The sequence below is a fragment of the Silurus meridionalis genome, chromosome 23, assembly GCF_014805685.1.
Source record: "Silurus meridionalis isolate SWU-2019-XX chromosome 23, ASM1480568v1, whole genome shotgun sequence".
Classification (NCBI taxonomy): Eukaryota; Metazoa; Chordata; class Actinopteri; order Siluriformes; family Siluridae; genus Silurus; species Silurus meridionalis.
The window spans coordinates 10,844,082-10,869,589 of record NC_060906.1 but is presented as its reverse complement, the minus strand read 5'-3'; the positions used below and the strand labels follow the sequence as shown (position 1 = coordinate 10,869,589).

General features: G+C 37.3%; 1 protein-coding gene across 13 annotated transcripts in view; it reads right to left on the bottom strand.

Moving 5' to 3' along the window:
* dab1a (DAB adaptor protein 1a) overlaps positions 1-25,508 on the bottom strand; it is a 368,118-nt gene that overhangs the window by 88,820 nt on the left and 253,790 nt on the right. For all 13 annotated transcript variants that reach the window (XM_046836335.1, XM_046836336.1, XM_046836333.1 and 10 more), the window contains one exon: positions 20,661-20,862. In XM_046836335.1, the coding sequence (XP_046692291.1) occupies positions 20,661-20,727 (67 nt within the window). In that variant the 5' untranslated portion in view covers positions 20,728-20,862. The remainder of the gene's footprint in view (positions 1-20,660; positions 20,863-25,508) is intronic.

The window sequence follows — 25,508 nt, the reverse complement described above, 5'->3', positions numbered from 1 at the left end:
TGATGAATGGCTATGAGAGAAACTATGCACTAATGCACTGCTGAACACAGCCAGAAGCATCACTGTCTGAAGCCTGGAGTCACTGTGCGATGATTTTTTTGGTTTGTTTTGCCAGATATTAAAGAGTATGAACACATGCATATGTAGCAACACATGATTAATAGAGTACCACAGATGTAAAAAACGTATTTAAGGATAAGCAGCATGCTCTATATGCAGGGTTATTATTTATTTATTTATTTTAATAGGGTTTTTTTTTTATTATTTGTTTTTGTTTTTCTACATTTCAGTTTTAAAGTTTTTTATCTTTGAAAAATCATAACTTTTTAGTTTGTATTTGCTTTTAGTTTTGCTTAAGGTCTTAATATTGACTATATGGTGAAAGACTTGATATTTGTACATTTGTATTCAAATAATACAATAATAATAATCATATTTATAAGACAACATAGAATCTATAGAAAGCTACAAAAATCACATTGTTGAATTTTGAAATTTATTACAGCTTGGAAATAGCAATGAACATGTATTTAAAAATGCTGTCGTAAACTAGAAAAAAAGTTGCTATTGTTTTTATTTGTTTCAATTTGAGTACACATGCTGTATAGTGTAACATATCGTATATATCAGAACAAATAAAGCATTGCAATAAAAAGAAAGTCTGACCACTTCTGCATTATAAGCAGGTCAAAGAATTATAAATATAAAGTATTATATATAAATTCTATATTTAGTTTTTCATTCATATTGCAGGCGGACATTATGCACTATATCAATAAAATGACTGGGACCCCTGACTTTTCCAGCTATATTTCGTTTTTTTGTCCAAACTGTAATCACAAAGTTGGAGGCACACAATTTAATAGGATTTTTTTTGGATGTGGTAGCATGAATTTTCCTCTTCACTTGAACTGGGAGATCCAAACCTGTTCCAGCAAGACAATGCCCTTTTCACAAAACCAACTCCATGAAGATCCATGGTTTGCATTGGTCTTCAGTGGCCTGCCATACAACTCTGACCTCAACCTTATGGAATGAATTAGAATGCTGACTGCACCACAGGTCTCATCACCCTACATCAGTACCTCACTTTACTAACGAGTTTACTAGAGTTTATTATACCAGCAAATAGGGACTAAATGTAGAATTTGATGTTCAAAAGCACATATGAATCCCATGGTCAGGTCTCCACAAACCTTTATGCATATAGTGTATTTTCAGGTTATATATTTAATAACCTACTAGTGAAGATAATTTTCCCATATAGTGCTGCTTCATTTGCAAATACAACTTGATTTTTAAATTTCTAAAAATATATTCATTGAAATTCCCTCTTTTAGCATGTGCTACAGCTCCTTGCCAAATGTTCATCATCTTTCTTCCCACATTTTCTTCCAAATTTGAACATCTACCAATATTCACCCACCGGCCAGCTCCTCTCTCTCATGACAGATAGTGAAGGTGAGGACTATCACATGTTTCCTCACAGACACTTAAACCCAGCCAGCTAAATTTTTTCAAACGGCTGCTCATGCTACATCACAGAGCAGGGTAACACGTTTTCAAGGTAGCACACTCGTTATTGGCCATCTTCACATACCCAGGCTCACAAACCTCCTACGACTGGTTAGTGTCTCTGTGATTCACGGGGCACAGAGTATGCCTTCCCTCACCTAGGTGCCTAAGCACAGATGGCTGAGGCATTGTCAGAATTCAAAGCTATTCAAACACTCTCCCGACCCCCAAAATATTTGCATGTCTTTTGAAAAGCATACTGAGCGGAGGCTTCGGTAGGCAGCTTTCTAGACTTCTAATATTTAATGTTATGGCTTGATTGTGTTTACACAACACTGACCTGCCCTGTGGTGGGCAGAATTAATAAGATAGCTGTCCTGTTTCCTTGGACCTGCACCAGCCCACAGTGGTGAGAGAGAGAGAGAGAGAGAGAGAGAGAGAGAGAGAGAGAGGTTATTATAAGTAACTGTTTCTTTGCCTCTCTGTCATTTTTCTATTCTACAAACCACAGGAGTTTGTCATCCAAAGCCCATCAATCAGTCGTTAGCAGTGCAATGCAAAGCCAGCCACCAAACCACCCTCTCTCTCTCTCTCTCTCTCTCTTACACACACATACACACACAGCCTGCACCCTCAACATGCTGACTGGCAGATGATGAATGAATTGGCGATTCACTCCTTTCTCTTCCACCTTCACAATTAATTAGGCTCGCTGGCTCTACTGCCAAAGTTTCTCTCTGTTACACAGGCATATGTACACGCACACATCGTGTTTTAAAATAAAAATATGTAAAATGTTCATAGAGAAGCAGTGCTCCTCATGGGAATGAGCCAAGGTCGCAGAGGTCAGGAATTCATTTTGTCCCCAAGAACATATAGAAACACACACACACACACACACACACACACACACACACACACACACACACACACACACACACACACATTCTTGCTTGTACACTTGTGCTAGATGCCCTAGAAAATATATCTGTTTTCTCTATTTGCCAGAAATCGCAGTACTCAAGAAAAGACTAAAAGAGAGAAAGTGTTTTAGACAGAATATATACAATATATTATATTAATCAAAAGGATTAATTATTTAGAATTTAAACAATTTAGCGATTTGCTGATTTTTTTAACCAAATAATTATAATTTAGTAGTATCTCGGTCCTTTTTTTTTACTACAGAGAAACTTGTTAACCCAATCCCACAATAGTTGCCATTTGCCTGTAGGCACCCTGTAAAACCTATTTTGGGCAAGAGTAGCATAATTTCTAGATTTCTGTTTCTTTTTTTTAATAGCAAGTTTTCTGTTTCTGCAAAGAAGATTTTCAGCAAAATAATAAAAATGGTGTTAATTTTGGAAAAAATATACAGTCCCCTACTGGGGAGAAAATTGGGCAACAAATCATTGATCAGAAAATTAACAAGAAAAAAACAAATATCGTATTTGTCCCTCTTCAGTCAATCCTGGCTCCATTAATGGCAAGAACCAAATAATGGAATTATTTAGTTTAAAAAAAATGTATAATAAAACAAATTCTACGACTGTTAATAAATGCAAATGAGTTGTGACCTGCAATACACTGTATGGACAAATGTTTGTGGACATTTAAGCATTAGATTTGTATACAGTTTTTGGACATCCCATTCCACATGTAGTTCCCATAATAACTTCCAATTTTCTAGGAAGATGTTTCACTAGATTTGGGAGTGTACTTGTGGAGATTTGTGCTCATTCAGACACAAGGGTGTTAGTATATCAGGTACTGATGTAGGTGATTTGAAGAGGCCTGGGGTGCAGTCAGCATTCCAATTCATGCTAAAGATTTTCGATAGGTTTGAGACCAAAGATCTATTGCAGGCCACTTGTGCAACTTCCGTTTCCATTGATCACTTTTTGCATTGCTGGGCTGGAACAGGTTTGGGTCTCCTAGTTTAAGTGAAGGAAAATTGAATGTTACTGCATCCAAAGACATCCTATACAATTGTGTGCCTCCAACTTAAAATGCACACTGTTATAGAATGTCTTTGGGATAAACATATAAGAAACAAACTTACAGGCATTAAACGTATACATTCCAACTTCACATCATTATCTCTGTAAAGCTGCATTTTTTATTCCATTGTTAAAAGTGCTAAACAAAAATACTGTAAGTCTGAATGAATTTTACAAAACTTTGTGGAAACAGTTTGGGGCAGAACCACATATGGCTTGAAAAGTCAGATATCTCAATACTTGTCTATAAAGTATAAATCAGTGTTAGAAAGATTTCTGTCAACCTGACAAATTTGTAGCTAAGTTTGTCCTGTTTTACTCTAACTGAGGCACATTCTCTTAATCTGCAACCATCTCTGTCTCCGCAGTTAACATATCACAGGATGTCCACCTTGTGCTTTCGTTTTTAGTCCTCCCCTTGCAAGTGTTGCTGTTGTGAATACCATGAGCTTAATGAAGGATCGTCGTAGTGCTGCTGCTCTAATCAAGGCACCAATTACTGCGCACATGTTCCCTTAGCTGGGTAAACACAATTACAGCTATCTGATTAGCCTGCCAAGAAACAAACCCATCTCACACACATATAACACCACTATAAGCACCTGAATCCATGAAAGGGATAACAGTAGCCCACATAATTTGTCTGTAAATCAAAAAGCCATTTCACTGTAAAATGATTAATAATGACAGGGCTGGCGTCGCACGTTCAGGCAGGCAGCTCTGGAGCAGGACAGCTGGCTGAGTGGCTGATCGATGGCTTGACTGATGAGTGACATTGATTTCAGAATCAAAGCAGATTGCAGGTGGCTACCAAGCTCTGCTTAATGATACTGAGCTCTAGGTGTCACTTATGCCTATGACAAATCTGTTTTTTAAAGAATTGCGCTGTCACAGCATCTCTGTTCGTAAAGTGAACGAGAGGTAGTTAAATCTTAGGATTTTGCGTCTTTATTTCCACCAACATTATTTTAAAGAATTTATACAGATCATTATCAAAATAGGTTAGCAAATCGAGAGTCATTTAAAACAGCAGGCCTATACAGTGAAAATAAAAGAAATAAAAAACAAACAAACCAAAACAAAAAAGCTAGCTCATACCTTCACAACTGGAAAATACTGTAAAAACTTTGAAACTAAAACAGTGGATGAAACCATGTTAAATACAACCTGTCCATCTTCACAACAAATTTATTACATAACCAGAATATTTTTCATCCCACTTTAATATTTTAGGCAAAATGTCTCATTGGTGAATGGAGGCCTAATGTTACAAAAGCACAATGATTCTATAAGGATACACTATATGACATTAGTTGCATTACTATATGGAAGTTCTTCCTTCATTTAAACAAGAAGTCCTAATCATCTTCCATCATGACAATGCTCCTGTGTACAAAGCCAGCTCCATGAAGATATAATTGACATGGTTTGAAGTGGAAGATCTTGAGTGGCCAGCTAAAGAGCTTTTATTTCAGCCCTATTGAGCACCCTTAGGATGGATTGAAACATATCCTATGCATCATCACCCGACATCAGTACCTGACATTACCAACACCCTTGTGGGTGAGTGAGTACAAATCTCCACCAGCACACTTCAAAATCTAATGGAACATCTTCCCAGAAGAGTGAAGATTGTTATAACAGAAAATTGGGACTAAATGTGGAATAAGACATATAAAAAGCACATACAAAACTTGGACTGGTTCTACAAAATTTTGTCTATATAGTGGATCAGCAAAAAAAAAACTAGATATGAGTTAAAATTATGAACACCAATTTCTATAAAGTTAAATTAATCTACAGGTACAATATCTTGCAGCTCAGTCAAACTAGTTAAATAATAGAAACATTTATCTTGATGAATATAAGAACATAATACTCTCAGTATGTCTGGATCTGTCTGGCCGTTTCTATGTTTTAACTTATAAATAAGTAAATGTATGTTAGCCTGGGAGAACCCTTCACATCAAACTGAGGCATGTTGTAATAATTATGTTTACTAAAAAGACGCTTCCCTCAACTGCATTCAGAGTCTTAAAATCCGGTTATCTCCAAAAGTAAAAAAAAAGATAAGAGGAGATAAGTCCACTCAAGATGCTGTTAAAAACAGGATGTGCTTATGCCAGTACAGCATTAGTGCCCAGCTGTAAAGCATTTTAAGTGTACAGCTGTCAGTATAATCACAGACTGCATTTCCCACAAGGCCATGTACTTCATGAACTACGTCATGTGTTTTTCCACCTCTTTTACATTTCACAGATAAGTAGCTCTTGTATTTCAATGCACCATTCAAAGCAAATTTTGTGTGTTGTTTGGCTTTCTATGTTGTCTGTCTTGCCCATGATTGGGTCCTGGATGTTAAAGCTTATGGTTATTTTGTGTTTTGCTTCATGTGTTAAGTATCATGTGTCTTGTTTTTTGGCATCCATATTTGTTTTTATTGTTAATGTAATTAAATTAATGTCCGCATTTGCGTCCAGTGGGAAATCTGTTATTTCATAAATAGCAGTATCATCCACATCAGTCTACCCACATTGTCATTTCAAACATACACAAGAGACTATACAGAAGTCACTTCTGACTACATAAAGCTACACAAGACTACATACAGTGCAAACAGCAAGAGAAGTACGAATGTCTTAAAAATATAATTTCAAATATATTACTGCATGATAAAACAACCCAGATAAAGGCATTTCTAGACGTTTGCAGAAGGTAACAAAGAAGACTCATAGGCTTTGGACATAGTTACAGCAAATCTGGTCTATGTCAAATCTTGTATTATCTCCTTATATATTTTGAACACTCTTTTTATTTTTTAATGGGTCATGTTCTAGTAAGAACATTTACCAACAATTTCTTTCACAAATCCTGGATCAGAAGGTAGCAAGTTCAAATCCCAGCACCACCAAGCTGCCATTGCTGGGCCTTTGATCCCTTAACCCTTAACTGCTCGCTTGTAATTCGCTCTGGACTTGGGCATCTGCCATAAATGTAAATGTAAATTTAAGTCAGAACACAGGCTGATTCACCTGCTTTAGAAAATGGACAGAGAACAGCTCCATAATGAGGACCATCATAAAGAACATTCTACAATAACAGCTTCAAGAACTTGTTTCCATCTGTTGTTTTGCTCGTGAAAGGAAATGACAAATAGGAATGAGCAAATGATAAACTGACCTGGACGATATGAGTGACTCACTGATGACATTTAACTTTTATTGGGTTGCAATGAAGATGCCCGGATGCCTCATCACGAACACAGACACCAGACACTGTTATTTGCACAGAATAGCATAAACATGCCCGTTAACGCTTCAGGCACGCGATGCAAATGTGGTATAAGGTTGTTTGCAATATATACTGCTGTTTGGACAGCACAGAGAAGAGACACCAATGGTTACTATGGAGACTTCAAGCTGTACAAAATAAATGGCATGTTAGACGTGATACTGACAGGGTGAACGAAAGGCTTACACACAGGAAATGGCCACTCAAAACACAGACACAAATAATACAGTATACGCATTGAAAAATAAGACAATGCCCCGAGCTGCTCTTTATTCTGACATACCGACTCCCACAAGTGAATAGTGCTCTTTATAGCGAGCACAGGGGAACATATATGAACTGCATGCGACTCGTGACAAAGAAAGATGAATACAAAATACCTGCACTGAATAACCACTGATGCACCAGCTGAACTCTTGGATATGTCAGAAAAAATCAGTAACAGATGATTCCAGTGCCTTTCTGGGTTTTGTTATTGATGTATGAATTAATTAATGAAACCGTGTTAAGCCTATACCATCACACGCTTGAAAACAAAGGTATGCCCTGTATTCAAAATTAAATACATTTCTATAATGTTAATGTCCTTTATTGCTTTTTAGAAAGAAGCAAAAACACACCAACAAAATTAGGGACCCAGGCAATATACTAGATACTAAGGTATCTAAGGCATACAATTCAAAAATAGAAGTTGTGAAATTTGATTTCTTGTTGGAAATGCACATCCCTTTATATCTGCTTCGTAACAACAAAAATGCTTTCTCAAATCATGTCTGCAGTAGTGTAAGCCTTATCCTATCCCAAGTATCTTCTCCTAGGTAGTAAAACTAAAGCATTCACCCTTTCTTCAAGACCCTAACAACGTGAAAGATGTTTAATCTCTTACCTGTCAATCACAGCAACACTAGCCTACCTACTTATGTATGTAGAAAGGGGCAAATAGCACATTCAAAAAGATGCGGTGGAATTTTCGAAAGATGTGGTTGTCTTATGTCTTGTTCTTAGAAATAATTGAGAGACAAAAAGTATATATTATGTAGACTGCAAATTAATATTCCACTTCAAATGATACATTTTCTTTGACCCTCTTTACCATTTATATATGAATATAGTAAAAGCACTGCACACTGAGATCCACACCATGGTAAAAAAATTTACTTTTAATTGTGCAAAAAACCCCGCAGAAAGTATCTATCTGCTCCACATAGCTGAATGCTGCTAAATCCGAAGCTCTCTTTTCTCCACAGGGATATTCACAGCTAGAAGGTACAGATATAAATCTCTGATCAATTATCAGATCAGAACATTTTTCTCAAAAAAAAAAAATATATATATTTTGTGTGATACATCAAGAAACATCATCTTACTGTACACATTTCACAATAAAAATTATGGTCGAGGGAAAATAAGTTTAGGGGTATTCCATTTAAAACATGAAAATTATATTTTCTTATCTTCAATCAGTAAGAAAGCTCTACACCAGGGGGTCAACCACATGAGTCTCCCGTGGGCCTTTTCTAAAAATAGCTCACTATAGCGCCACTTACTAGTGAGCTGCATCAATTTTTTTGTTGCTATTTTTTTTTTAAATCACAGTTGCATTAGTGTGAATTTTAAAAAGGCCATTTTCAAATATAGATAACTAGATATAAATGAATATCATTCATTAGTAATAATAACATAATTAAAAGTAAATTGAGCAAATTTGTTATTTCAGAACTTGTGTGTTATTTCGACTTGTGTGTATCAAACTGGTAGCCCGTCACATTAATCGTTACACAAGAAGTAGCTCTCAGTTTCAAAAAGTTTGGTGACCCCTGCTCTACACAATCAAAATCCAGTCATAACGGTCATAGAGTGTCATATAGCTTTCATTTTTTTCCACCATATTTAACCTTGATATCCATGTATACAGCAAGTGCTACAGAGTTCATTTTGCTGCTGATTAATTTTTCCTTACAGGACAAGACTCAATGAGGCTGATCTAATTACACACACGTAATACAGCTAGGTCAGCTTAAACACACTGCTCAAACTGCAAGTCATGGCCTCAGCAAACACACCATAGACCCATAAGTGAGTGAATTATTTCTGACTGCATACATTATTATTAAATTATACCATTATATAACTGTAATAGCTAAATCATACTGTATATTACAGTGATATAATATGTCAGGAGTATTATATGCATATTAATAATATTAAAGCTTTTTCTTTTTCAAATGTCAGACGTTTATGAAGATACGCAATAAGCTTTAGCTTTAAGGCTTTCCGATCACACACACACACACACACACACACACAATCAAATAAATTTGACTTGACACTTTAACAAGCACACTTTGATGCACGATCTGCCAGAGGATTAACCCACAGAAGGGAACGCATGCACATTCACTTAAACACACACGCTCAGTCTTTTCTGCTGCGTATTATTTGCTTACCCATCTCAGCAGGCTGTGTCTTAACGTGCCGCAATTATTCCTGATTGTCAAAGAGAGAAATCAGACACAAATAGTTTGTTTAATTACAGCAGAGGAAAGGGGAAAGGGGAAAAACACAAAATAAAAGAGAGAGACAAACCCAAGAGGCCTGAAAGGAATGAGGCATAAAGCGCTCTGCTGGAAACTGCTGATTGGATAATTTTCACCGGAAGAATATTGCCTTTAAAATGAAGGACCTTCTGCACATATCGGAATAAAAGCGTTTCACAAGGCTGGTGCTAAAGGTCTCGTCATATCGCTATAACAATTCACTGGACAAAGGTTAGCTGAAAGAACAGCGTCACGTGAGGGGACCTACACTGACATCAATGGTAGTGAAAGATCTGTAGAACTGATGTGTACTGCTTATGGATCCTGCCTTCAAAAATAAATTGCAGCATGTTCAAGCTCGTCACTTGGGTCACACTGAGAAATCAATAACAGCAAATGTATTCAAGTCAGGTACAAAATATGGACAAAAGTTTGTGGAAACCTGACCATGAGATGTGCTTTTTATACATCTCATTCCACATTTGCTGTTATATCAACCTACACTCTCCTAAGCAGATTTTCCACTAAATGTTGTCCTCATTCAGCCACAAGGGCATTTGTACAGTCAGTTACTGATATAGAGTGAGGAGGCCTTGGGTTTTATTCAGAATTTTAATTCATCCATTCATCCCAAAGGTGTTTAATTAAGTATAGTTTAGAGGCCGCTAAAGATATCTTCCATATCTTCTTGTACACAGGGGCATTGCCATGCTTGAACAGATTTGAGTCTTCTAGTTCAGGCAAAAAGAAATACAATTGTATGCCTCAAAATCTGTAATGAAAGTTTGAGGAAGAACCACATATAGATTAAAAATGTCAGGTGTCCCAATACTTTTGTCCATATAGTTTTTCACATTTGATATGTATTTATTATATATTATAAATATATAGTAATCATAGGAAATGTTACCAGGATCATATTGTTTTTCTCCTACACTTGTATCAAATTCTCTGTAATTGAGCCAAACAGCATGTTTGCCACCGAGGTCACTCCTGCCCCCGATGTCTTTCTCTGTAATTAAAATGGCATTTAATTTATGTGCTGTCAAGTCTCTGATTACATGCTGAGGCCAAGGAGTGCAAGAAACAATTTCATTTTATGTTTTGTATCTCATTCTATAACCTTCATGGTTACTTTAATTGATGCAGATTGTCTAGAATGACCCTCCGCAAATGATGGCCTTTAGGACACTGTAATTATAATTTAAAGGCAGCAGAAGTGGGAATTGAGGAGAGCAGGTATTTCTCTCTTTTATAATTTGAATTGAATTTTATTCTATGCACAACGCAAGTTCCATGTCTCAATTACAGAGAAGTCGATACAAGTGTAATATAATATAAATACATATCAAATGTAATAAACACCATATGATTGAGAGTTTTGGGACATCTGACTTTTCCAGCCATATTTGGTTCTTCCCCAATTTTTACCACAAACACTGAGGCACACATTTTTTTTCAGTTATTATCAATACAAACAATAAGCTTGGCATTCTGACTGGTCTACAGCTTTACAGATCTCATATAAAGTAATCACAGCTAGCATTAACTTCTCAGTAATTTGTGCTACAGTAGCTCCTCTGTGGGACTGGACCAGATGAGTTTGCTCTATGTGCACCCATTTCTTTGTTGCTGGTTCACTGCTTTACTTTACCTGGACTACTTTTGTTAAGGTCTAACCTTTGCATACCAAAAACATTCCACACAAGATGTTTTGACCAAGTTGTCTAGCCATCACAATTGATTAACCCATTTTTCCAGCTTCCTACACAATAAATCTAGGAAAAGAATATTACCTTGCCTAAAAGATCCCACACCTTAACAGATTGCAAGAAATAAATTAATGTTGTTTATGTCACCTGTCAAAGGTTTTAATGTTAAGGTGGATAGCTGTACAACTCAACTGTAGATTATTTATTTCTTTTTTAAATTGAAGATTAATGTGTCTAGTACTAGTGTTTGCAAGCATCTATTAAGTAATACTTTTATCCTTTCACATCTTTGGTTGAGCACTCTAAACTCATTTGGAAATAATCCACTTGTTAGAAACATTCGACTCTGGCCCACTGGCTTTGGGTTTCAATGATGCAGGCAAGGCTAGTGTAAAGAGTTTAAAAGGTTTAAGAGGATTGTTTTGAGAGCTGATTAAGTAGCTTTCACACTGCACTCCACTCTATACTACGAGCCAAATCCTTCAGATCCTATTCAGTCTTCTTACTAATTATCCAATCAGCAGCTGAGGTGGGGTGCACTAGTGTGAAATTCCACTGCCAAAACCGATTTCAGATAGTATCCACAGCACAGGGTGTCCTGCCAAGCCTTAACACTGGCTACTGTATCTTATTCCAATTCTAGCACAACTACATGCCAGTGCAAAGGAACTTGTAAATAAAAGGGACCAGTGTGTTACTATAAAAGCATCGCATTAGCATTTCTGCAACAACAGACCATCGTCTGGCATGTCTCTGTCTGAACAGAGTCAAACTACACATTACAAGGAACCATCAACAGAAATCTGCAGTTACCAAGATATACAAATATAAAACTGTCATTTAGAGACTTTTATATAATAAAAAATATGAATGTATGAATAGACATAAATCAGGAAATGGAAGATTGTGAGATAATTCGGGAGCCTAGCGATCAAACTCACAGCTTAATAAACTGCTGCTGGTGGATTCTGAAACGCACACCACACAAGGAAAAGAGCAGATATAAAATAAATAAGTTAATCCTTTCTCTGTCTGTCTACACAATATCAGTGTGATAACTGGTAAGACAAACACATTCATGAGTAAAACATCCTCATGCAAAAAAATCCACACGCACAATTTGCTAACATATTAGATTGACATTAGATTATATATTAGCCTGCCTTTGATATTTTAATGTGCATGTACTTCCTTCCACATGCCCACTTGTGGATTGTAAGGACCAGATACTTTAATCTATCACAACCTCAGCAACAAACTATGAGACAATAAATAATCAAATAATACATAAAAAATGATTTTAATCCTCCAGATACACCGCAGGTATTCAGATGTGTATGCAGCTGTGTGAACAGCTACATGCAGTTATGCACAAAGTATAACCTCAGGCTTACATAAAGACTTGGTGTGCATTATAATGTGTGCACACTGAAGATGCTTATGTGTATGCTTATATTTATGTGTGGTGGCCTGGGAAATGCTTCTTCATTGTTTCAGATGGTGACAATCCCTGAAGCCACCAAGTTTACTGTATAGAGTTACTTTAGAATGGTGCAACAAAGAAAAACCATCCATTAAACAACAGTTATTGGATTAAAGCACATTGTCATGAGAAAGATCAATGAATAATATCCAGACTGGTTGAAAGTGGCATAAAGGCTACAGTACATCAGATTACAGAGAGGAAGTGGTGGGACAGTGGTTAAGGCATTGGATCTTGGACTGGAGTATCCTGAGTTCAAATCCCAACACAACCAAGTGAACACTAGAGTGCTTGACAGATCTGGGAAGAAACAAACTACAAATATTTACTACTGTTCTTTAATAGATTTTTCTGGTATAAGTACTTTACTATTTATTTTTTAACAAATTTTTACTTTTACTCATTAGATTTTGTAACACAAATATCTGCATTTCCTACTTCTTAGATTTTCACACCAGACTCTTATAAGCTGAATGACTCTAATCCTTTAGTTTTAATCTATTTGGTGACATGATCGATATTTTCTCTTCTCATTACACAGTTTTGAGCCTATAAACCCATTTCTTGTCATTGTGCAGCTCTTCCACTGCTGTGTCATTTCCTTGCTATCACGCACCAGAGACGTAGGGTAGCCTATAAAGCTAACAACCAGCAAGGCAGAAGGCAACAAGAAGTATGGGGTAAATGTGGATGAGACAGAGGAGTCAGCGATGTAAATATGACTAAGAACAGAGGCATTCCTGATCACCTGATCATCATCTTTTTTTTTTCCGCTTGTGTTCTATATGGTGGCTGTTCAGCCTGGATATCTTCAATAGGTAACAAAATGTTTAATTCATTTGTATTAATATATTAATATGATATGAGGTTTAAATACCAGTGTGACACTAAAACAGGTAGTAGTAATGGCTACTTTTTACTTAATTACATGTCAGAGCCCAAACCTCTTTAGTTTAACTTGAGTGAAAAAGTGTATTCACTACTTAAACTTTTACCAGAGCCTTTTAAAACATGAGTATCTGTACTTCTACTTAAGTAAAGGATGTGTGTACTTTTACTATATCTGGTCCTTGAACACAGCCCTTAAGCGTCAACTGCTCAAGTGCAAGTAGCTCTGGATTAGAGCGTCTGCCAAATTCCATAAATGTAAATGTCAGTCATGATCACGATGGTGTACAATCATGGTACATTTGTAATAATGTACTGTACAACATGTTAAACTCCTTAGGCAGATAAGCTAACAGCAGAAGATCACGTCTGGTTCCATTTCTGTCTGCCAAGAAATGAAAGCTGAGGTGGCAGTGGGTACAAGCTCACCAGAACTGGACAACTGAAGATTGGATTAAAATAACCTGGTCTGTCGAGGCACACAGAGTCAGAATTTGGTGCCAATAGAATTAATCCATTGGTGTCCCCAGCATGAATCTTGTACCAACAGTCCAGTTTGGTAAGGAGTGATGTAATGGTGTGGAGAATATTTTCTTCACTTTAGGCCCTGATAATACCTACCAATTGTCGCTTTGAGAAACTATTTGAAATTCAGCATTGCTGTTGACACTGTGCATTTGTTCATGTGCACATTTTCCCGTCTTCTAATTGCAAAAGTCATCTCAAACTATTTTCATGAACACAGCAATGATTGCTGTTCATGAACACAGCAATCTTATAGAACACGTTCTGGAAGTGGTAGAAAGAGAGAGGTGCAGCATGAAAGTGCACCTAAAAAAGCAGAAATTTCGTGATTCAGTCATTTTGACATGGAGCTGAACCTCAAAGGAATGTTTTGAACAATTTGTGGAATCCAGTGAGAGCCACTGGATGCTCTATATAGTATGGGAGGTGGTAGCTTAATGGTAAAGTTTCCCAGCCACACCAATCTGCCACTCCTGGGCCCCCAAGCAAGGTCCTTAACCCAATAGCTGCTCAGAATGAGATAAATGTAAGTCAATCTGGATAAGGGTGTCTGCAAAATGCCATAAATGTATCAGTATAGGGTTTATAATAATAGCTCTATGTTTATAGCTTTAACTTTGTGTTTATGACTTTATATGCACAAATTCTTATTATCCAGCAATATTAAAAGAATTCATAATTAAGCAAATGTGACATTATAAGCATGAGGAGTGGGGCCATCCACTGGTCCATAGTTCAAATGTGGAAATAAATGAACAGCCAAAAATTCGCTTCTAAAACCAGGGCAACAAGTGAGAGGAAGCACGAGGTTCAGTCAGCGCTGTTTTCTTTAGGCTTTGTTTATTAGTCATGCCGCATCTCTAACTGTCCCTGGCTGCATTCACCTCCTCAACATTCCAATGTGAATCAATGACATTCATATTCATTAACTCCAGCCCCGAGAGCGGACTTTCTGTGTTTCTCTGTGTGTGTCTGCGTGAGATCCTTTTCCCATTATTACGCCCCTTGTACAGACCTCAGGGATCTGAACACACATAAAATGCTCATTCATTATACCTCAATTAATTTCATGGCATGTTTGAAAGCCATCCCACGTGTGTGTGTGTGTGTGTGTGTGTGTGTGTGTGTGTGTGTATCCATCACACTTGTGTTTATGTGCTCAGAGTGTGTCTGTGTGTCAGCTGTGCTCAGTAGCCAGATGGTTGGCATGTGAAAACACTGAATACTTGACAGATAAGAACCCTTACTCTTTTGGGCTTTTAAATGAGTGTATGTGGCATGCATGCTGGGTAATGTAGTTACACTATGTGATGGTAAATTGAAGCTCTGGTAATTGTCACTGCAGTGCTGTAAATGAAAAGAGGCTTATTAATTACATGGCACAGAGCATATTGAAGAGCAGAGTCACTGATGTAAACAGGTCATTAGTAGCAGTAAGGTTACTTTGCTGTTCGAGCAACAAGGTTGAGGCAGGTTGTAATATAATGGTTACCATGGGAATAGAGGCAGCTGTTATTACAACGCGGTTCAGACTAGGTTGGTTTCCATGGGAATAGTGATGCAGGTCAGAGTCATTAGCAACCACCGCTGCTGTCAAGCATGATTGATGATACCTTCGAGACTGATCGAGCAGGAGGCAGATGTTGAGTTGGATAGTAAGTGGTTAATAGAGTTCACATTAGCGATTATTTTGTTTACAGAAAAGAAAACTGCTACCTGGAGCACTTTTTGTGATAATTTGAAAAAAAAAGAGGCTAATACAACAAGTACAATGTAGTCAAAACACTGCTAGATTTTTCAGCATCTGAATATTTATAAGCCTGTGAAGTTCCATCCATAGTTCACTAAAGAAGTCAAATATATGGCGTATACAAAAATGTGAAAATATTTGCAGAAACATGACGTATCAAAAAGCTCATAAGGTCAGTGGTTTAAGCCCCATCACCTGAGCATGGCCCTTAAACCTCTCTGTACCAGGGATGCTGTATCCTAGCTAACCCTAGCTTCCTAACATGCTGGGATAAATGAAGAAAGAATTTTACTGTGTTTTAATGTAGATGTGACCAGCAGATTTTTTTGGGATAACTTGGTCGGTTTTCCATAATGAATGTTTAATTCGTTCTGAAAATCAGCTCAAAATCAGATTTAGTCAAATTTGCTCACAGCTGCTGTTAGCTTATCATTTTAGTTGTCTGAGCTTTGACCTTTCATGGTGCTTTGTGGGCATCATTAAATACAAACCAATAATTAATAGGTGATTTCAACCTAAAACGTGGAAATGTTTTAAATCGAGCTTGACTTGAACAAAACAATTTACCCACAACTTTATTAAATTATTGATAAATGATGTCCATTGCCATTCTGTAATATCAGACATCATCGAGACAGAGGGCACAGTTTAACAACAATTCTGCATAAAGATTAGCCGTCATACAACCTCGCACAGCAGACATTAGAACTTAGTTTCCATTTAATTACAGCCAAGAACATTTTAAATGCTACCCTATAGCTAACAGGTGGCTGTAGACATTGCCAATTAAAGATTGAAGTCGCAACTTGATCCCACCAGTTTTTACTAAAGTGAATGCATTTAGAACAAACCAAAAACAAATCGTCACAAAACAATGTCATTCTTGACATTGAGCAAGTGATCACTAAGAAAATCCTTTATAACTGATACATGCTGATAGTTAGCAAGCTAAGAAAAAAACCTCCTCTGTGTAGCCTTTTTCTGTTATTTCTGCAGATGTATGTCTTCTTATGTATACAATAAATCCATTCTAACTTTTTGTTTCCTTTTTTTATTACAAGTTCTGGAAGCTCTGAAGCAGTAAATTTGTGCGAAAACAAAAAATAGTTTACTGACTTACAGTACAATTAATTACCATAATTTCCAGGCTATAAAGCGCACCCATGTATAAGCCGCATTGAATTTTACAAATATTTTCATTTTTAACATAAAAAAGCCGCACCTGTCTACACTAATGTACTTTACACAGGCTTTAACGAAAGACACGTTACACACGGTGTAACGGGTGAAATATGTTGCACTTCCTTTAGGAGCATAGCGGTATTTTGGGAATAGCCTGCCACTGCATTTTTTCCGGTATTACTGCGTTTGTGCAAGACTGAGGATTATGTCCTTATTATTTTCCGATGCTCATTTCTAAGTTTCTTTGACTAACCCTTAACGCTGTTGCCAAGAAAAATAAAAAAGCACAAGTTTTGGAAACCTGTCTGTGCTTATATGATTTCTGTTGCAACTGGAGTTAGCGAGCTCTCCCTTCACCCAGACTCAACGCGCTACAACGGCTTGTATCTAAGCAGTAGCCGACCAAGAAAGTCATTGTTCACTGTCTTCCTCCTTCCTTTCACAACTATTTCTCTCGGGAGTTTGGCATCGTCGTCCATTTAAAAATCACCCGATGGAAGTTTTTTCTCCCCGAAGCAGTGCAGCTCAGAACACAGGTGATGTGTGTTTTTTAGTTTCCGTTCGGAAATTTCATTGGTCTAAAGTTATGGGGTTCAGTTTTTTGGCTTGAAGTTTGTGAAACCGGGAAAAAAACATAAAAAATTAATATATTAGCCGCTTCCTTGTTTAAGCTGCGGGGTTCAAAACGTGGGAAAAAAGTAGCGGCTTATAGTCCGGAAAATACGGTACAACAAAAGTAAACCAGAGTCTTATTTCACAGCATTATGCTCAAATCAGCTGGACACATTTCATGGAAAGAGCAGGAATACAATGTTGTATGTTCTTGACATCATCTTAAATGGCTTAGCTGTCAGGTTTATCTTGTTCAAGCATCTTCTTCAATCAGTGTTTGGAAGTGTTTGGTTGATGTACCCTGTAACTCTGTCCCACAAATTCACATATGGCTTTCCAGCTGACATGTTTATCATCATAATTAAGCATGCATGTATCAGTTGTGCTAGTCTCAGTGTGACCTTCAGAGTTCTGAAAACAAAATGGAGCTAACTGGAACAGTGGGTGTGCAATAAGGGACAGGTGGCTAATCAAAAGAAGGCTCGGCCACACAGCTGCTTACAGCTTTGACAAAAGCATGCCCTAGAGCCCATGTGTCAAACTCAAGGCCTGTTTGACAAAAAAAAAGCCTAAACAACAAACTCTGAAATAAATAATGGTGAAATGGCCCACAGTATCAATAACCATTAGAAATTGCTCCAGTATATAATAACAGCAACAGCATACTAAATGCCTACATCCTGTATGCGCCGCTGTATGTGGGGTTACATCTAACAGGGCTGAAATGCTGGTTTAAGTCAGCTCTGAACAGAGCTGTGTAAGAGCTTAAAAGTGGGTGAGGAAAAAACTAATTCTGCTACTAAAGTGAGGTTGTGAAAGTGTGTAATGTCACACCACCAACATAGAAACAAGGCTAAGAGACTTAACAATGCACAAAAACATGGGAACATATTTCTCAGTGCCGAGTTCCTTCTAAAACTGTGTGAAAGTGTAACTAGAAGAACTGATGTTGTTTTGTTGGCAAAGGGTGGTCACACCATTAAAATACAGTAGTTCAGTAAATACTTTACTATATATAGCATATACAGCTTAATAATTACTTAATACTGTACTGTGTGAGATTAGTTTATTCCTGCTTAATGACAATACAGGAAAATTTTAGTTTGACATCAGTGCTCTAGAGCATCATTACATCGCACTCAGACAGCGTTCAGTTCTTTGGCTCTGGCGAGACACCGAAATGTGTTTCAGTAGTCATTAGGGAATTGGCCCAAAGAGCCAAATTGAAACAAACAAACAAACGAACTACATTCCATTTGGAGTGTTTGTCCTCATGGGAGGACCCAGTGGGAGTTACCGGAATAAGGGCTGAGATGGCTTAAGCTCCTCCAAGCCTCAGGAACATAAAGCCACAGGAACAAGACCGTCATAGGCATACAGCTCATGATATTGTCCTCATGCCATAACCAAGACTGCTTTTCAGCTCCACATGGCTGTATTACAGTCCAAACATGCAACAAGCTCATTTAATCCATGCAGGGATTAAAATGAACTTTGCAACACACCAAATGGCACGAAATGCTCATTGGTAGCAAGTTACCCATTTTATGATAAAGAAATATTGCAACCCCTAATGTAATATAAACATATCAATTAATTAATAAATAATCAGTTTGAATAATAAATATATTTGGAATGACATACACGTGAGTGTTTCAAGGACACTGTGTGCACTCAAAAAAATGGATCAGTTATTTGTTTGTTTGTTTTTTAGTGTGGTTACAGTTGTAGATTTATATTAATGAATCTTTCTGACAAGAGGTCATGTATGTATGGTTCAAGCATTTGTTTTTAATATGCTAATGAATAACGACAAATTGTGGCAAATTCGTAAACGTGGCTTACCAATCAAACCTTCACAAACAGAGTCTTATTTTTACCTGGAATAGCATATGACCTGTCCACCTATCAGCTTCTTAACCTTTCTGCTTTTCATGCTATTTTGAACTCTCTGCTTTTTTATGACCAGAAGTTGTCACATATCAGTTCACAGTTCAAACTATTCAAAGATAAGGTTTATTATTAAGATACCTACATTGTTATTTAATTTAATTTATAGAGCCATAATACCACAACTTATTTGTTGTGTTATTAAGAATTTGATTATCTAACCTAGTGTCATGTCTCACTGGATGAACTTTAAATAAAAGTTAACTAGAAATAGCAATTTCACCTTTTATGTAAAAATAGAATAAAAACTTTCTTTCGGCTTCTCCCGTTAGGGGTTGCCACAGCGGATCATCGGCATGTTTGATTTGGCACATGTTTTTATGCTGGATGTCCTTCCTAATGCAACCCTCCCCAATTTATCCAGGCTTGGGACCAGCACTGAAAGTGGCTGGGGTTGTTTCCCTGACCGGGGATCGAACCCGGGCAGCAGCGGTGAGAGCGCCGCATCCTAACAACTAGACCACCAGGGAACCTATGTAAAAATAGAATAACAAATAAAGAGATTTCCCCCCCTATTTAACCCTGTTTTATAAATAGCACTTTGTGCATTTTTATTTTGATCTGTATCATATCCCACCCCTGTTCTGTGATTCGTGGCTTCTGTTATTAAATCACAAAGATTGTTTTCTCAGTGTGTGTAAGCAATCCTTAGTTTCAAGTTTAAATTAGTTTTGGTTCTTGTTTCATGTTTGTTTTGCCCTAGTCTTTTTCTTTAATAATCGCCTGACATATTGTCTGTTATTCTGGATTTCGATCTGGACTTATCACCCAGATATACTGCCCTGTAATAACCCTTTTTCAATGGTATTTGCATGTGACCATATCCTTCATTACATGTCTTACCCCTGCTGGTCACTGGACACAAATTCAAGAACCAATGAACTACACAATATTTAAAAAAAAAAAAAAAAGAAGCACATTTACTATAGTTCATATATTATTAAATTGAATTCCAGCTTGTGTTTTCCCATGATTTTTAAATGAGAGTGTGTATGATGGTCCTGCGGTTCAACCTTGATGAAAGACACTCATTAACAACCACTATCAGCATGCCTGCACCTGAATCTCACATGTCTAAAAAAGAAATAAAAAATAAGCATGTCATTGTTAGCTTGTTCTCTGACTGTTTGTGTGATGAATATTGTTCATCTAGTGCATTTACACATATGAAGAGTGTCCTTGTGTACACCTGCTGTATTTCTGCCAGCTTCCTACCTCTCCTCTTGGAATCCTTTTTGACGCTGGGTCTGGCAGCAGGCTGGAGTTCGGCCTCTGTTGACATATTAAGTGGTTATTCCTGTACAGTGCGGCTGGGTGCCTGTGGCTGGCTCATCCAGAGGGGCTTCCCCACTGCCTCACGCTCACTCGGCCGCTGCCTCTAGCCTCGACGCTGCATCTCGAGCTCTCCCTGCAGTGGCTGAATACACAACACATGAAAACAGTTGAAGGACCTCGAATCTCTGGGAAATGTCATTGCAAATTTTATTGATGAGTATCCCTTGGAATATGTTGAAATAATATGGAATGTAAGCTTGTCATTTAGAATGGCTTAAACCTTAACCATAACACCAATGACTTTTAGACTATTAGATCAGGACCACAAATGTGATCAAATGAAATGTTCAGGCTGATTGGAACATTTTAAGAAAAAAGATGTTGACTTTGAGTCTTTGATTTTAAATTGAAGTTATGGCACTACTGGTGTGATCCATTAAGGGTATAGCTTGTACCTAATATATCTGTGGATGAATATCAATTATAATAAGTCACTGTTCTGCCATGATGAGGAACTTAAGGGTTTCAAAGAGATCTTGAGAAAATCAGTAGAATATATAACACAAATTTGCTCCCATACTCCCATATTACACAAAATTGGCCATATTTTAAGAAATGTTAATAGCGCAAGAGGAAAGAGTAGCACTACCCAGGGTTACAAGAAACCCACAGAAACACCCACACACACACACACCAAGTAAATCAGTCCACTTTCAACTAGAATTTAGATGGTTATCCAAATTTAGCCAGAAATAATCTTAGACTTGCCTTTTGAAATCATGTGGAGCTTTCTAGTATACAAAGTTAGCTAGTATGTTCCCATTCCTAATCCTCTGGTCCTCCTTGTCTGGACCAGTTATGGTTTATCTGATTTAAATGATTATTAGATTAACAGATGTTCTTGAGTAAAAAATTGAGAAAATAAGAAAACTCTAAGCTGTAGCATGCAGGGACATTGTCCAGAAACAGGGTTTGGAACATATGGTGTAGGCCCATATTCATACAGATCTTTGCATAAAGACTGAAATGCACCAGACTATGTAATATTGTTTTGCTACATGCTTATTTCTCGAATGTAGCTCCAAGACAAGCTCTTTCAGACACACAACCACTCCCACCCCTATGCCCTTACTCCTACACAAATTCAGCCAACTCCTTGTACCATTTGGGCAGCAGGCATTACCTTTCATGTGCTAATTGGTCTCACTGGCATGGTGGCATTTCTGTAAAATGGCAGATCAAAAGATCTTATACACACCAAGCATGCTATGAGGAAAGCTTCCAGACCAGCGTATAGAAGGCAGCCTGCATTGATGAACAAAAGAGCTACCCATTTTCCAAGCAGTTCCAAGAAGACACATTTGCTGAATTTTTAAGCAGGTATTTATTTGTGTTCAGTTTTATTTGCAATAATGTTGAGCATTTCTGGAAATGATCCAGATAATTAGTTTGAGGCAAGACTTGACAAAAGAAAAAAGGTTTTCTTTTTTTTTTTATTTATCTCTTTCTGTTTTAAAAAAGTTAAATCCCAAACACAATATAGCGGGGAGCTGCGACAAAAAAGTCCTCACAAATCCCAGACAGCATACTAAGATTTAGAGCGCCTTCCAGCAGTTTTGGAGAAGTGTTGCTGTGTAAGCCGTAGCAGAGAGGATTTACACAGCCATTTCATAGCCAGACCTGGAACCTAGAGCCCTGAGACGGAGCCGCTGCCTGGCCATGTGCCTTTCATTGTGTGGAAAGCATTTAATTCCAAATGGAGAGAGCGTGTAGCCGAGCACCAGGGAATCACACAGCACTCTTTATCGGCGAGAAACATACAGAGAGCCTGCAAGTCCGTCCAATTACTACCATTATCTCTGAGAGAGACAAACACACAAAGCGACAGAGAGGTTGAGGTGACGGAGAGAAAGAGAGAGAGAGAGAGAGAGAGAGAGAGAGAGAGAGGTTTCTTACAAATGTGCTTTTTATGTCTTTTAGTGTAAATGTCTCTCTGTTAGATTCTCCTGGTTTTTGGTTGTGAGTCATAATAAGTAATCAAGTTATAGACTTGAACTAGATGTTTTTGTGCTTGGTCTTGCCAAAAAAAAGCAAGATGTTTCACTTTTATTCTCAGAACAAAACAGTGACTTTGGTCTGAATCCTTAGATGTTTTTTTGCTGAACAGAGAGTTTTAATACGTGCAGCTGGACATCAAGAGCACAGGAGTCCACTGAACACCAAAAGCCGTGGTTCTTGGTTTTGAGTTACCCTCAGTAAACTCTGTCAGTCATTTGAGCCATTCAAGGATAAAATGTAAGCAAATTCCGGGATTTCCTCTCAATAATAATGGTCTGGGGTCCGCTTCTTAGTTTGCTATTGTGTACAATGCACTGTGTCATGTATCAAAGATTCTCTGTTTGCCACCAAGTGTTGGTACCATCCATTTATCCATCCAATGTGGTAAGGATAATTAACTCCATACATGTCTTTGAATTAGGAAAAGAAACTAGAATACCCACATGAAACCACAAAGCACAGGAAGAACGTGCAAACTCCACACACAGGGAATAAACCCTTAACCATTGTGGTGCACAAGAAGAGTGATTTTTGATACCATAGGAAACTACAGTAGTGTGTGTGTAGTCACAAATTGCTCAATCAAACTTCAATTTTTCAATGTTAACACATGGGTGTTGGACCATTAGAACAACTCCTACTCATCTGTGAATAAAATGTACTCATGATATTTACAAATCCCAATAGTAGAAGTAAGGTTGATGTAATATCTTTGTGATGGAGATATAATTGTTTAAACAGTTTCCTGTCATTGCTATCTTGTTTTATCAATCCATTGCTTTTGCTGTTGTTTAAATTCAGTGTGTGGAAAAAAAGGCACTTTTTGTCATTGAAAAACATTTTGAAAAGAATGTAGGCTTGGTGTTGAACACCCACTTGGACAACACTGGATGTAAAAGTACAACCTAAGCTAAAGTCTACAAATACACTAAATCAATCACACACACACACACACACACACACACACACACACACACACACACACACACACACATCAGACATTCAGCCATACTATTTTCTCCTGAGGCAAGAAAAAACTATTTTGAAAATCTAGGCTAAGGTTCCCTCTGGGACATGCCACATATTCTGAGACAGAGCAAAGAGAGCAGAAGTGTCTGGCTTTACACTGTCTGAGACATTGGTGACTAATGCCACCTCCATTGCTGCAAAACAAAAAGCAAAATCACTTTTGCTGTTTTCCTGTCTTGACGCATTTTAAGAACTTGACCGGCGCTCCGAATAAAAACGTTACACAGTATCTGATGTCTGACAGGAGATAATATCCAGTTGTCACAACGATGCTGTTCAGCTACAGATATCTCTTAAGGTCATATGTTTTTCTGTTACCAGCCTGAATATAGCATACATGCAACAACCTTAATTTGACAAGACGGCTTTATTACTTCAAAATTCAAAGATCTCTGGAACTGTGAGGATGGATTTGGACTGTAATTAATATAAACAGTCTAATACAAGTGCTTGAACAGTTCGGCATTTAAGTCCATATCAATAAACTGCACTCAAATGTAAAACTGTAATGAACTGTAACTGTGCCACCCAGATGAGGATGGGTTCCCTTTTGGATCTGGTTTGTCTCAGGGTTTCTTCCTCATTCCATCTCCGGGGGTTTTTCCTTGCCACAGTCACCACTGCGTCGCTCATTAGGGATAAACTTATAGGCATTAACATATACATTTAAATTATAGACTGTCTTTATCTCTGTAAATCTGCTTTGGGAAAATGTCTATTGTTAAACGCACTATACAAATAAAAAGTGAATCAAATCTAATATTGAATTAATGCATTTGTGTGGTTAGTATATATATATATATATATATATATATATATATATATATTTATTTCCTGTCCTGATACTAAAAGGAATGCTTTTCTTGTGTACAGCAGTCAGAGGAAGCGAGCCTAATTTAATCATCTATTTCCACAGTAATTACATTATTAATAAATTTGCATTTTGCCTAAGAAACACAAACGCAAGCAGAGCACACCATGCAGTACATACAGTAATTAACCCTGTCACTTTGGTTAAACAGTTAAAGAAAAGCATGGCTTCTGTGTTACGAACACAAACCACGTGTCATGACTGCAATTAGAAAAAGAGAGTGAGGGGGCTGAGGAGGCTAATAACTAATGATTAAAATATAGATAAACAAAATCCATAATTGGGCTGCAACTTCATAACTGACAGTATGCTAGAAACATAAAAGAAATCCTGGGCCTAACACATGCTCTGAAATATAAACTATAAAAGCAAAGGTTTTTGGAGACCCAACCATTCAATCTGTATGTGCTTTTAAACATCCCATTCCACATTTAGACCCCATTTATATTTATAAAATATTATATACAGTTATATAATTATAATAAAATCCACTCTTCAAAAAGGGCTGTAGTAAAGTCGGGTACTGATGTAAGTTGAGGAGGTGAGGTGTTTAACGTTGAAGTCAGAGCTCTATAGCAGGCTACTAAAGATCTTCCTCTCCTACCCATGCAAACCATCTCTTCATGGAGCATTGCTTTGTGCGCAGGGACATCGTCATGCTAGATTTGCTAGGTTTGGGTCTCCTAGCTCATATACAAATGTGTATTTCAACTTTGTGGTAACAGTTTCAGGAAGAAACACGTATGGCTGGAAAAGTCAGGTGTCCCAATACCTGTAACCACAGTTAATGCCTTCACCTAAAAATAGCATGTTCTCAGATAACTTGACTT